Below are 13,934 nucleotides of genomic sequence, written 5' to 3' on the forward strand. Positions count from 1 at the left end.
TGTCTTGGGACTAATATAAAGACATGATAAAGGCACTTAAGTAACCGCTCAAAACATGATAGAACTAGCTCTTCAGAATTTTAAAACATGCAGCAACCTTAGAGGGGTTGTCAAGCAGTGTTGTGGGAGGGGTGATGAAGTGGAGGGTGATGTCACAGGGAGATTAAGTAACGAGCAAAGCTGAAACAAATGAAGCGGCTTCTAACACTAAGTAAACAGAACGCTTAACACGACCAGAGGAAGGCTTACAAAAAAAGAGTGCTCTCACGGTATCTTAAATAACCTGAAGAGCAAGAGCACATTTAAAAGGGGCTGTCCGCATAGGAGGATATAAAAAGTCCAAAAGGGGGGGACTACAAAGTGTATTCACCAAACAAAAGCTGGCATTTACAAAGGACAGTAAGAGAAACCAATGAAAAAGATGGGCGGTGCTTGAAGCCAATCTTATAGACACAGCATGTCTCGAAGAGACAGTGTGCATACACTGCCTGGGTGAGACCAAAAAACAGAGTAGAGGGCAGCTACGGCAGGCGACCTTGAAGAGAAACTATCTCCGTTTTCATCAGGCCTGAACAAACTGTTAATTTGCTTGTCAAATTTGCTTGAATTACAAATGTTATGTTGCACGAAATCCACAAGATTTACAATTACACAATCTTGCATAAAGTTTTTGCATCCAGAATGTTCATCCAGAAAATGTCTTGTTGAGAGAAGACTTCTGCTCAAACTAGTCTCATGCCAATATATCACAAGACTTCTTGACGTGAAGTACACACTTGCATGAAAAGAGTCATGCAAGATACCTACAAACCACATGTAACTCAAAAAGAACAATTTCATGAAATTTGGATGGAATTTCGCACATTTTCTTTTCAAAAACGTTATTTTGTAGACCAGTGCTGTACAGCTCTCTTCTGCATCTTTTCATGTATTGCGGATTGCCCTACAGGCATGACTATTGCTATGCAATGTTCACTGTGGAACACCAACATTTAAGCTTCAATGAGATGCCTTTTAGAGAACGTGTAGTTTGTTTGTATTCTGCATTTCCTCTTGTATCCAGGATACTCAATGATAGTTAGCTGCTTGTGAACACTGCGGGAATGCTTTACTGCTACATAAAAGCAATTTTTTTACATTATTTGCGGTTCTCTAGTCCTTCCCTTCAAATCTCCCTTTCTGCAGAGACTCGTTGGCAAACCTTCCCACCAGGCCTATGACATCTTGTGTTTTCACGTATCACATCCTTAAAGACTTCCACTTTTGCTATTGAGTCTGGAATTGGTGTTAGTAAACCGAAGACCCTGGCAGCTTCTATTGCAGTATACGCGCTCTAGCTAGTTGTATGATATTATGAATGCAAATGTCACTTTCTTTTTTGGGGGGGGGTGGGGGCTTGTTGCACTGAGATGGAAGCTAACCCTTAAGCCCCGAGTCCCCTCTGAATATTTTACTATTTATTTTGATGTCCTGCTTTTCAATAATTCCTTATTTGTCACCTTTTGACATGCCTAGTCCTAGATTAGGAAGACCTAAAAGAAAGACTCTCAGATCTAGTAGTCTTGTATAGTATTTCGCTCAACATGCTAACCAATGTGGTAAGAATTAGCATATGTCACATAGGACTGTAAGAGTAAGCAGGGAACATAGCAAATTTAGAAGGACAATAATAAATAACAGAAAGACAAATTAGTATTTGAGTTAGTACTGTTAAAAGCAATGATTGGGCAAGTCTTCTGAGAATACCAAAACCAAAAACGACTCAGTAGAGGTGAAAACTCAGAAAATACACCAAGATTCTTAGAACATAAGAGTGGGGTGAGCAGGAGAGGACCTGATCAACAGGTGAGTTAGAGCAGAATAGGATGGGTGAGCTTAAAAACATAATACTTCTTATGATGATCTAGTGCTTAATTTGAGCCTCTGGTTGAAGGTCAGATCCACTGGCATTCATTTGTGGGGACCGACACTAATGTCCCTTTCACCCAGAGCAAGAGAGAAAAACACAAAAAGTGGTTTGAAAGAGGAAGAGCAATATGAGAAGAGAGACCAAGGGAAAAAGCAGAAATTCAAAGGAACCTGCAAGAGTGTGATAAGCGGCAGGAGTGTCTGGTGGTGGGTCATAGGCATGAGGTGCAATCAAGACTATCAAGCCTTGTTATTCAGTATCCCCGATTTTATTTGTAGCACCGGGCGCGGGCTTCTGAGCAAAACATTTGCGTCCAGCACTTATTGTTTTACAAATTAAGCAATGGGAGGATTGAGGTATAAAGAGTGGGGAGAGATTCAAGCATTAACAGCAGAAAATCAACTTGAAGTAGTATCATAGAAGGCAGGAGGATTGTAGAAAAGGAAAGAAAGGGCAAGATCGACTGACAGTGAAACGACAAGTTCAACTTAGAAATGAAAGCTGCAAAGAAGAGGTGTTGAAAGATGAAAATCAGGGCTTGGGAGGTAGTTTATGAGCACTCGGTATTATAGAAGATAAAAGGAAGAAAAGGAATTGCCTAAGTGACCAATTAAGAAAGAGTTGATGAATATAGGCATGTAAAATGCCATGATGGGTAGCAAGTCACCTTGCACCATCTGATATCTACCGTGGCTTGGTTTACAGTCCCCTGTCGGTATACATGGGGCTGGGATTCTTGTCTGCTTGGGAGACAGAGCTGCTTCATATGACTGGATCATTCAGGGAAGCGTTACAGAGTTCACTCCAATTAGCTGCTGCTGGTGGGATCACCGCTCTTTGTGTTTATTGCAGTAACTGGTCACTGGAATGGGCATGTTAGTCTGCACCGCACCCCTCTTGGCACCCCTTGTGTATGGTTCGTGTTATTACCACACTTCCTGTCAATTGAAACTTCTTTTCTTGTATTCTCCTTTCCTGCCTTTAGTTTGTACCAGTCCGTTCTGGTTGTAACACGTTGTTATCCTGTAGCTTTGAAGTCTGCCCATATAAATTCTAAATAAATATCCACGTTTTGTGCACGAGTTCAGACTTGTACAGCTGTATTTTCTTTAAAAGTCAAAGAACATATCGTACCTGGAAGCTCTGCAGCGGGAGTATGAGTTTGTAGTTTGTATTATTCAATAATAAAGTATTTTCTGTTCTTTGTAAAGCAAATATTAAATTGACATATTTGATGCAAGGTACTGGACGGAGCAATTATTTCATAATTTTGTGTACGTGCAGATGTGGCTGAAAGGTTGGTTGTTATTTGCGACACCTGAATTAGATTGGTGTTGATTTTTATTTGCTGATTTGCGTGTTCTTAAGTTTAGTTTTTTCTTTCCAGAGCATCCTGGTCAACTGGACGAAAGGGTTCAAGTCCAGTGGAGTGGAAGGAAAAGATGTGGTGTCATTGCTCCGTAAGGCCATTAAAAAACGTGGGGTAAGTTATTGTTTACTTAATGTACCTTTGGTGTTGTAACTGTAAACTTACTTCCACTGCTAAAACTGTAAGCAATTTGGGATATGCACACTCAGCCATTTCCGGGGAAGTTTAAATGACCAGCGGATAATATACAGGGTATTTGAGGAAGGTTGGGTGGTAAAGTGTGCGGATGTCTGCTAAATTAGATATCTTATATACACCTTGCAACATCATTATAGGATTCTAGGCGCTATGAGAAAATAAAACCTAACATTAGATCCTTAAAATGTTTCTTCAAAAGGAAAGTTTTCAAATGCGATGAAACCAAACATGGGAGGCTAAGAGCTTTAAGCACCGAGTGAGGGAGTTTCACAAGGCTGGAGCTAGAAAATGAAAAAAAAAAAGTCTGCCATCTCTTCGGGCTTTACTAAAATGAGGTACTTCTGGAAGGAGAGCATCTCTGAATCGTACATCGTTGTGGAGTATAGCGCTTACAAAGGGATCTAGAAAACGGGGTTGTAATCATAGATAGCTTTGTGAGAAATGCAAAGCACATTTTATATCGATCCAGCCTTGGATGAGGAGCCATTGTTAAGTTATGAATAGAGTTTTTATATAAGACAACCGTGGAGCAACCAAAACATTCCAAACTCCAAGAATTTGTACCACTTGAAACTTATGGCTAAAATATTATCTAGTATACAGTACCTGGGCGGCCCAGGTACAGAGTACTAGAATCATTAAGTCTAGATCTTCGCGTCCAGATATTGGGAGAGAGGGGTGGGGGAGAGTGAGCAGACCAAAAAACCATTGGAGTGTGAAAAAGGCCGCTTTATTGGAACAGGTGCACATTTACAAATACACAAACTCGGCAACCGCCTCACAATCTAAACCACAACCAAGATTTGTTCGTTTTTATTTCAAAACCCCAAACCCCGCCCCCACCCCACACCCTCCATCACACCCGCCCCCACCCGTACATACCCAAACACATAAAACCATACAAACCCCAAATAACATTATAACATCACCTTATCAAATACAAAATATCACATCCCGATTATAAACCAACTGATCATATCCCCCGACCCATAATCTCCGAACCCCACCTCAATCAGTATGAAACATCCCCCAACAAGGTCCGACTTTACAACCAACGGGTCCAAACCTGGCCCAAAACTGACAATAACATAGCAAACCGCCATCCAGAAAGCCGTGGGGGGAAAGCCTGATTAGGAGAGAGCCCCACCTTTCTGCCCCCCACATAATCCGAAAAACAGGGGGGGGGGGGAAGGGGGGGAAACACCTGAAAAGAGAGAGCAAGCCAATAACCTGAAAAAACACAAAAGCACCCATTAGTCACCGACAAACTGTTGCACGGTCAGACAGCGAGACAAAACCTCCCGCAGCTCCAGCAGATATGAATCCATACCCATTTGGGACAAATGTACTCCGTCACCCCTGAAAAATTCCACCGCATCGTATTTGATGTCACCGTGAACTATACGACCGAAACCCAGGTCCCTGCAGAACCTGGAAACCTCCAAATTCACTTTCCTCCGAGATTTATTCACCGCATTCCTCCAAACCCTCCGCGGCACCAATTCTGTCCACAAAACGTGACACCCCGACCACTGTTTATGCAATAAAGCCAAGTCTTTTTTGATCGCCCGAAGCAGAACAACCCCTTCACCTAAGTGAATAACCAACACATCCGGGCAAACCCCCCTTACTAACCAAGAATTAAGTGCAGGGATCAGTTCCTTCCATAACATGCCCCCTTTCCCTTTCCCTTTCCAAACCACATTGAATAAACGATCATTAAAACCCAAAGATGAACCAAAATAACTTTGACGAGCTTGCACTTGAGCTCTTTTAACGAAGGAATGGCCCACGATCCATACTGTGAGGAAAGCAGCCCGAGGACCAGCCACAGAACCTGAAAAAGAAAACAGAATCAGACAGGGTAAACGGGATAAGACGCCTGCGCACCAGCAGATTTGTTCCTAACATAGCGCCGAAAGCAATTAGAAGTCCAGCGCCCCAGGCCCATGATCTCTTCCCTTGACCAACCCCTGTGAAAAGCCTCCGTGGCCGCCCCAATTCTAAATGAATGAGTACCGTATAACGACCCATCTAAGCCAATATGTCGCAGCGCTTTTCGCAGTACCATGCGCAATTGATATGTAGAAACACATGAGCCATTAAGGTGTCGAAAAACCTGGAGGTCCACAACCCCACCCGACATTTCCTTCCAGCAGTGAGCCCAACGTAGAGGGCATGTTTCCGGTGGGGATACCGCGTCCAACCAAACCCCTTTACCCACACTTCTCTGATCGGTTTTCGAATGAGAGAGCCAAACGTGGACTCCCCTGATCGACAGCTGAACATCTCCCCACAGAAGGCCAGGAGAGGACTTGGTGCCCAGCAATTCAGACACACGAAAAGCGCCAAAAAACATCCACACCATCAAAGTGGCGAACAAACAAGCTTCCACTCTATCAGAACAAACAACCGGAAGCACAGAAATCACTTGAAACAGCTTTTGCCACGACAAAGGAGATCGCAAAGTACGCACAGAACCCCTCTCCCTAGACCACCCTTCCAACATCCTCCTACCCAACTCCCCAGCCGACGGAGAGTATCCCCACAAAAGCTTACCCACAAAGGAAATACCTGCTAGCTTGCCAGAAATAGTAATTCTAGATAAATTCCTGTCCATCATACCCAAAATAAACTGAACCACATCTTCAGATCGTTGCCAATCCAGCTCCCTCCAACACGCACCCGACTCCAAAAACTCCGCCCATGCCAACTCGTACGCTGTTCTCGTGGAAGGAGCCAAAGAACCTAAAACCAATTGAAAGACCCGGTGTTGCCTACCGTCCACAGGTGGTCCGGCATGGGAGTCGGCTCCTCGTCTGCCTCCAAAGCAAGCCCACGGAATCTCTCCCACTGTGAACGAGACAAAGCATCCGCAATGTCATTGTCCACGCCAGGAACATGCAAGGCCCGAAAACAGATATCATATTTCAGACATCCCAACACAAACACTCTAAGGAGCTTCAAAATCTGGGGATCCCTGGCCGACTGTTTGTTAATTACTTGCACCACAGCCATATTGTCGATGCGGAAAAGAACCTTTTTGTGGGCCAAATCCGTACCCCACAAAGTAACGGCCACAACGACCGGGAAGAGTTCCAGAAAGGCAATACTTCTGCCACCATTCTTCCATTGTACCGGCCACTGTTGGGCACACCACCTTCCCTGCCAGTAAAGACCAAAACCTTCACTGCCTGCAGCATCAGAGAATATCTGAACCTCCCAACACCAATCCACCTCCCGACATAAAGGCACACCGTTGAAGGAATGTAAAAAGAAGACCCACATGCGTAAGTCCTCCTTGACCCCCGCAGACAGCCTCACCCGATGATGTGGAAGGGAATGACCAGACAAAGCTCTGCCCAACCTCCTACAGAAAGTTCTACCCGCCCTGACCACTCTGCAGGCAAAGTTAAGGTGACCCAGCAGAACTTGTATCTCTCTCACAAACACTTTCTCTTTTCTCAACATAATTCCAACCAGATCAAGCATTTTCTGTTTTTTGTCCAATGAAAGACGAGCTTGCATCAAATGCGAGTCAAGTTCAATACCCAAAAAAGACATGGTCGCGAAAGGACCCATGGTCTTTTCAGGAGCCAATGGTACACCTAAATGACTCATCAAGGATTGAAACGATGTGAGAGCAGCTTGGCAGACCAGCGAATTTGCTGTACCCACAAAGAAAAAATCGTCCAAATAATGTGTGACCAGTTCATGTCCACTTTGTTTAGTAAACCACCATTGCAGAAACGTACTAAAAGTTTCAAACAACGCACAGGACATAGAACAACCCATTGGCAGAGCTTTGTCCACGTACCATTTTCCTAGAAAATGGATGCCCAGAAGACACCAATCTTCAGGATGGACTGGAAGCAGTCGAAATGCAGATTTGATATCGCATTTTGCCATCAGAGCATCAGGGCCTGCCGTGACAACCAATTGCATAGCTACATCAACAGAAGAATAAGACACCGATGCAGCTTCGTTGTCAATGAAATCATTTACAGACTCACCTTCAGGCCATGATAGATGCTGAATCAGCCGGAACTGACCAGGCTCCTTCTTAGGGACCACACCAATAGGGGATACAATCAGGTTCGCCAAAGGCCAGTCATCAAAGGGGCCCGCCATCCTACCCTCACTCACTTCCTTATCCAGTTTTGACTGTACAATAGCAGGGTGTTCGCCTGCCGACTTCAAATTCTTAGACCAACGTCTCGAACGCGGTCCTTCGTATCCCAACCTAAAACCAACCTGGAAACCCGACAACAAAACCGACCGCAGCTCGGCAGGCTCGTAATCCCGCAAAGCGGCAGCCAACTTACCAACATTAACCGGTGTATGAGCCTTTGGGCCCAGCACCGGATGAAGACTTCCCTCCCCTGGGAGCTGGAGGTTGCTGTGGTGGCACGAAAGTTCCTGAACTCTGTTGGGAAACCTGGGGACCCCCGGAAGACCTAGGACCCCAGCAACGGGATAACGGATGGTTCTTTCTACCACATTGTGAACATTCGTGACGGAACTTACAGAACTCCCTGTTACATGTCCCTCTGTTAAAGTCCCAACACGTGCCTGTAGGCGACTGGGTGAATGGAGTTGGCCCCCACCCCTCCCCGGGTGGGACGGGACTGAAAGGGACGATAGACTAAAGGAAGACCACTGGCTGTAAACACCGTTCTACCAGTGGCGGACGAACCCATGGTGTGCTGCCAAAGGTCAGTGTCCAACTCACCCCATTTTGCCTCGGGATCCCATGCCATACGCGCCCTAAATTCCTCATCATATTGAGCCCAAGCGTAATCATTCCTAGTAAGTTGAGCTTTACGGATAACATCCATGTACTTGAATAATGAGACGCAGCGCTCAGGGAACTTTTCACAGTAGACGCTGGCGTAAATTAAAAAGGCCGCCGTCCAATTTTCAATAGTTAGAGGTACCTTAGGGCGCTTAGCCAATTCAAACTCCTCCTCCTTGGAACCTTCTTTAGCACGAACCTCCCTGTGCAACAATTTTAGCAGTTCCACATACTCACCGTTCCATATCCGTTCCTTCGTACTGAGCATTAAATGAGCCCCCAAAGGCTTCGTAACACCCATATACGGCAACTTTTTAATTTTTAATTCCTTGCTGTGTAGTACATTTTTAGTAGTGCCCAAACCAACAGTGGACGTGCCACTATCCACTTTATCACTTGTACTGACTTCATCCACGTTTGTACCCACACCTTGGTCTCTAACAACACGACCTTAGTATAGTTTACCATCTTTCTCACTAGATATTAAGTCCACACCAACACCAATAGAAACCATATGTGGCCGCACAGAATGAACCACAGTCTCACCTGGGCGTAATAGAGGCGGCTGACCGGCTTCCGTCCTCCACTCTGTCTGTGCACCGTCGTCCGCCCTCCGAGGAGCCCTCACCGAGCACTCGTGGCCTTGACGATTCCGCACGACTCCGTACCACCTGTGCCTGTAACATACTGTGAGAAACGTTAACATGTCCCCCCCCAGACACCACTTCCTGAATTTCGCCCTCTTCGGGGCTGTCCTCATCATAGTCTAAAATCAACGATTCATCTAACTGAGAAGGGGCATTGACAATCAACGAAGTCTGTCCTGACTCCACCGTTTTAGACCGACCATGGGCCTTACCAGCCCTCACGTTGGACCTTGGCGGGGAGGCTGACTGAACCCGTCTATACACTCCTCCGCCAGTACCACTTACAACTTGTTGATTCCCTGTAAAAGATAAAGCATCATTACGACCACCACGTCACACAAGAGAGGTCGTGCGTGACCCGCTCCCATGGAAAACGCTGGGTTCCACCGACGAGGCTGGGAAGGTCGCGCTAGACCTGCAGGCACCGCCCATGTCGAAATCCCTCGTTGGGGCCATCGAGGTCGTACTGAACCTGCTTGAGACGGCCGCGGCGGGATCCCTCGATGGTATGGGACGTGCCGCGCCAGGCTCCACCCGCACTTCTCCTCGGCGTACTTGGGCTGCCTGCCGCCCTGCCAAGTCTGCTGCTTCAGATCGAACTCCCACCTGTAATGAAAAAGGCCGGACTGGTGTGCCGGGTCCCTTACTAAAACCAACTCTAAGAGCAGAAGACAAACCGCCAACTCTAACTCCACAACCCCTACCAGTTGCCTCCAAAATCCCAGAACCACCTGCTCCCTTCCTTTTTAAAACATCACATAGCCGAGGAGACGGTGGGCAGACCTCCTCATCCGAACTCACATCCAACATAGCTTGAACAATCTGTGACGCCGGCCCCTGCGCAGAAAAATCCTGAACCCTCGCATCCCCAAGAGAGCCCCGAGATGCAGCCCCCGAAACCACTCTCAGACCAGGAAACTGGAAATCCCCGGACAACCTATAGAAAGAACCCCCCCTCAAGAGGACCCTGCTGAACCAAAACATCACCACTCCCCTCCCCCCCCCCCAAGGGAAAACCTTCCACAACCTCCGACGGGCGAAAACTCCCCGCAGGGATACCAGTACCATACAATTCCCCCCCAAGGGAAGGCCCCTCCGTCCGCCCAGCTCCCTCCCCCAAACCCATCTGTGCCCATTCCCCCTCCCCTAACGAACCGCTACAGACAGACACAGCCTCCCCCCTGGTAGACACCGAGGGGGAAAACAATAAAGGACTACTCAGATCCCTCACCGACGACCGCACAAGCACACCAGAACTCTCAGACATGACCACACCAGGTCCTGACACTAAAGGCCGAGCAATGGACCCGCTCACAGAACCACCGTCAACCGCTACAGGAACCTGAACCACGTGCTGACGAATAACGCTCTGAGGAGCGACCACCTCCTGCACCTCCTGAACCTGACCGCTCCGTAACGGCTGCTGCGCCACAGTTACCACATTCAAGATGGCCTCCATCCCCCCTTCCCCGGTGACGTCAGAGCCCGCCCCGGCGGAGGTCGAAGCCGAACGCCGCGTGCAGCCACGCTGCCTGGAATCACGACGGCCTCGCAAAACAGGAGCAGAGGCCGCCCTTTCCCGAAAACCAACATTAGAAACCTCCCCTGTTACCGAAGGAAAATCACCTTCCCCAAAGACTTCAACCAAAGAGGTATCCAAAGAGACAGACGGATCAGAAGACCCAGAATCACTCCCCCGACGGGACCTCGCACCCGCCCGCCGAGTCCTGGAGCGACCCCTTTCACTTACCCCATCCTGCCTCCGGCGTTTCGGGGAGAAACCCGCTGCTACTACAGCCGACACCCTCGCCGAAGCCTCCCGCTGGGGACGCGGAGGCTCGGTCTGACCCTGATCACCAATAACCAAGTCCAAACGGCCCGCCTCGCTAAGCAGGCGGATAGCCTCCAAAACTCGATAATCTTCACCAGCCATAGTAAGCGAAATCAGAATGGCTATAGAGTAAGGAAAGAAATACCAAAAACTCTGACAAAATTATCTAAGAACAAAACCGGCCACCAGGTCACCTAAGCCCAAAATGGTGCCCGTAAAGCGAAGCCACGCCCATTTATAGGCAGCGCACAATACAACTAAAAACCAGCCCAAAAAGAGCCCAAATTGAATCTGCTAGAAGGAGAGCCCCCACCCAGATCTCCCAAACCGCCCGGGGGAGGAGAACTCCCAGGGGTCGGCTGCCCTCCCCCAAGCCCCCCTTGCTCCGCATCTCCCACTGGAGCTGGAAACATACAAGTAAAAATGATTGACACAAACTGAGGAGCAAGGCTCAAGTCCAGCTCAAAGATTTGTCTCTTTGTAGACCGGGATCAGACAATATGTTAATTTACTCCAGCCAGATAGAGGTAATCATACCACACCCCATACTGGGGTCCTGGGTTTTCTGCCACCATCATCTCAGTGTTACTGTCATTTTAGTTTAAGCCGAATGTCGTCCATCCACTCCTTGACCTGGGCAAGGCAGGATTTTAAAATGCTAGCATGAAAACCCCCACCAGGCAAATTGAGTATGAAACCTAAACTCAAAGGTTTGAATGAGAATGGCCAGCAGTTCCACCTGTGTGTTAAACAGACCAGGTGAAAGGGCTGAACCCCGAAGGTCCCCGCAACTGATGGAACAAGACACGGAAGAGAAGTAACCGAGAATCACAGATGGCAAGTGTCCTGATTAAGTATGGGTGGACTCGCGCTAAGGCAGGTACATTGATATCGCTAGAATATAAGGTCGAAAAGTAGGAGGTGATTGATGGTGACCAATCCTGATGATATTTCTAGAAGAATCCGTTCAAGCATTCACCCTCAAGTAATCCATGGCGGTTGTCGGTACTGCCTCAGTTCCGTGTCTAGCACGGAAGCCTGCTTGTTGGAAGTTGTAGATTTTCACAAGTTCACAAAAATTCCTTAGCTGTTCGCTATGTAGTTCTCTGAGATTTTAAAACAAGCTAGGATGCGCGAAATAGAACAGAAGCCCAGATATGCATTGGGTATTTTATTAAAATGGGTATTTCCTGAACCCTGCTTGAATTGGTCCAGGATGATGTCGGAGCTCAAAAAAATATTGGCAATCTGCTTTAGGGGACGAAGAGTGGCAGGAGTAAGTTGATTAAAAATAAATATAGGGCAAACGTCAGAAGTCACACTTAATTTCAAATGCTGCCAGAGCAGGGGGCAAAGACTGATCATCAAAAGGAGTGAAGGTGGAAAGTATTTAGTGAGACATGTTCTCATTTGTGTCCATGAACTATAATGTGCTTAACGTCAGATTAATTCTAGAGGATAAAATATAGGCAGAAACAGAAGCAGACTTATTGAAAGGAATTGAATTACCTTTTAGGTTGCAGTTGCGCTCCATAAATCTATCATGGCGCTGGTTAGCAAATATCGGATGATACAAACTCAAGAACAAAAAGAGGACCTACACTGCGAATAGCCATGCTTTCAAGGCCTTGCTGAAAACAAGTTGATCAAAGATGGACCTTATAGAGTGAGGTAGGCTGCTGCCCTGCCTAACAGCCAGGACTATAAAAGTGCAGCCTCCTACTCCGGATTTCTTAAACGTGGAACGCTTAAAGGATTGGCCGTAGCCGAGTGCCGGACTCTCTGGTACAAACAGCGATGGATTTTACGATTAAGAAAATGAGGGCCCAACCTGGGCACTGCCCTGTGGGTCACATGGAGAGATTTTAAAAAATCTTTTTGGCACAGGGGAGCCAGTTTAGTTTATACTGCGCCGCAGAAGTAGACGAAAACCAGGTTGGAGAAAGAGCTAGCTTTGCTGCTTCAATCTGTAACCGTTAGAGGCAATTAAGTAGATATGTGGTGCCCTATAATTTAAGCGTTACGATAGTCAAGTTGAATCATTTCTCATCAAGTCTCATCAGCAAAAACATTGCTAATGCTATTACATAAAAGTTGTAATGGGGAGGAGGAAGGATGTAGAACGGGATGGTGTATTTGCTGCTAACCACTAAGTTTTTTAAAATCAAAAATCTGTTTTTGTGTCTTTTCAAATTTTTGTAGCAGGACACAGTACACGACAATATACTCAGCCAGCAAACCAATTGCCTCGGATAAAGGCTTTTGGGACAATGATTGCGAGCTTCTAACACTTGCATACACGTCTTTCAGTTTCTGATGTAGGTGTCTAACTCGGAGCATGGGGTGAGAGGAAACGCTCTGAGTTGTCTGCCACAGCCACTCACCTTACAATAGTGTTGAAGAAACTCCCTTGCAGAAGAAACAGATTGTTTTCTGAGCAGGGACTTGGTAGTTTTGCCGGTGTTCTGGATGGAGATTCTCCAGAACTCTCCAGTTGCCCAGGTATTTGCATGAGTAAATGAGCCAGTCCAGGTTTTTAGGTCTGTCATTAGCCAAGAGACAGGGGCGGATTGGCAAGGCGGGCATTCGGGAATGGGCCGAAGGGCCGGTGCCCCAGTGCCCTCTGTGGGCCGTTTTTTTTCTCCCCTGTCCCAGTCCACAGAGAGTGGACTAGTAAAGGGGAGAAAAAAAAACGGCCCACAGAGTGCACGGAGACAGAGACAAAGAAAATGAAAGCAGCCTCGCAGTGCGGCCAGACAGCGATTGTCAGCTGTGGCCTCTCCTTCACCCCTACCCTGCCAAGCAATCAAGCTGAGGCTGGGCAGGGGTGATTGTTTGCAATAATCGGCCTCCCTGGGGGCCAGGTGTTTCTCAGGGCTCTGAGCCATTTGCACCTCGGCCCCCCTGGCGCCCATGCAGCCCACAAACGGTGTCAGTCTTAACACCTCGCCCACAGCCCTTCACATTCAGGGCATAGTGGGCGAGGAAGAATGGGTCTTGCTGTGGGGGCCTGGTGATGCTTGGATTTTTTTTGTTTTATTTATGAGATTTTATATAGCGCGGACTTTAAACGAAGGTGTCAGAGTGCTTCACACTAGGAACAGCAATAATACATGAGGAAAAAATTATAAGTGGACAAATTACAAAAGCAAACGTTAAGTTACATGAATCAAAAGTGACAATAG

General features: G+C 47.0%; 1 protein-coding gene across 1 annotated transcript in view; it reads left to right on the forward strand.

Annotated features, from left to right (window-relative positions):
* Positions 1–13,934, forward strand: part of LOC147663374 (hexokinase-2) — a 194,893-nt gene that overhangs the window by 90,940 nt on the left and 90,019 nt on the right. The window contains exon 5 of the mRNA XM_086950488.1: positions 3,297–3,392. Coding sequence (XP_086806614.1) covers positions 3,297–3,392 — 96 coding nt within the window. The remainder of the gene's footprint in view (positions 1–3,296; positions 3,393–13,934) is intronic.

This window comes from Lissotriton vulgaris, unplaced genomic scaffold (genome assembly GCF_964263255.1).
Source record: "Lissotriton vulgaris unplaced genomic scaffold, aLisVul1.2 SCAFFOLD_1239, whole genome shotgun sequence".
In the NCBI taxonomy this organism is placed as follows: domain Eukaryota; kingdom Metazoa; phylum Chordata; class Amphibia; order Caudata; family Salamandridae; genus Lissotriton; species Lissotriton vulgaris.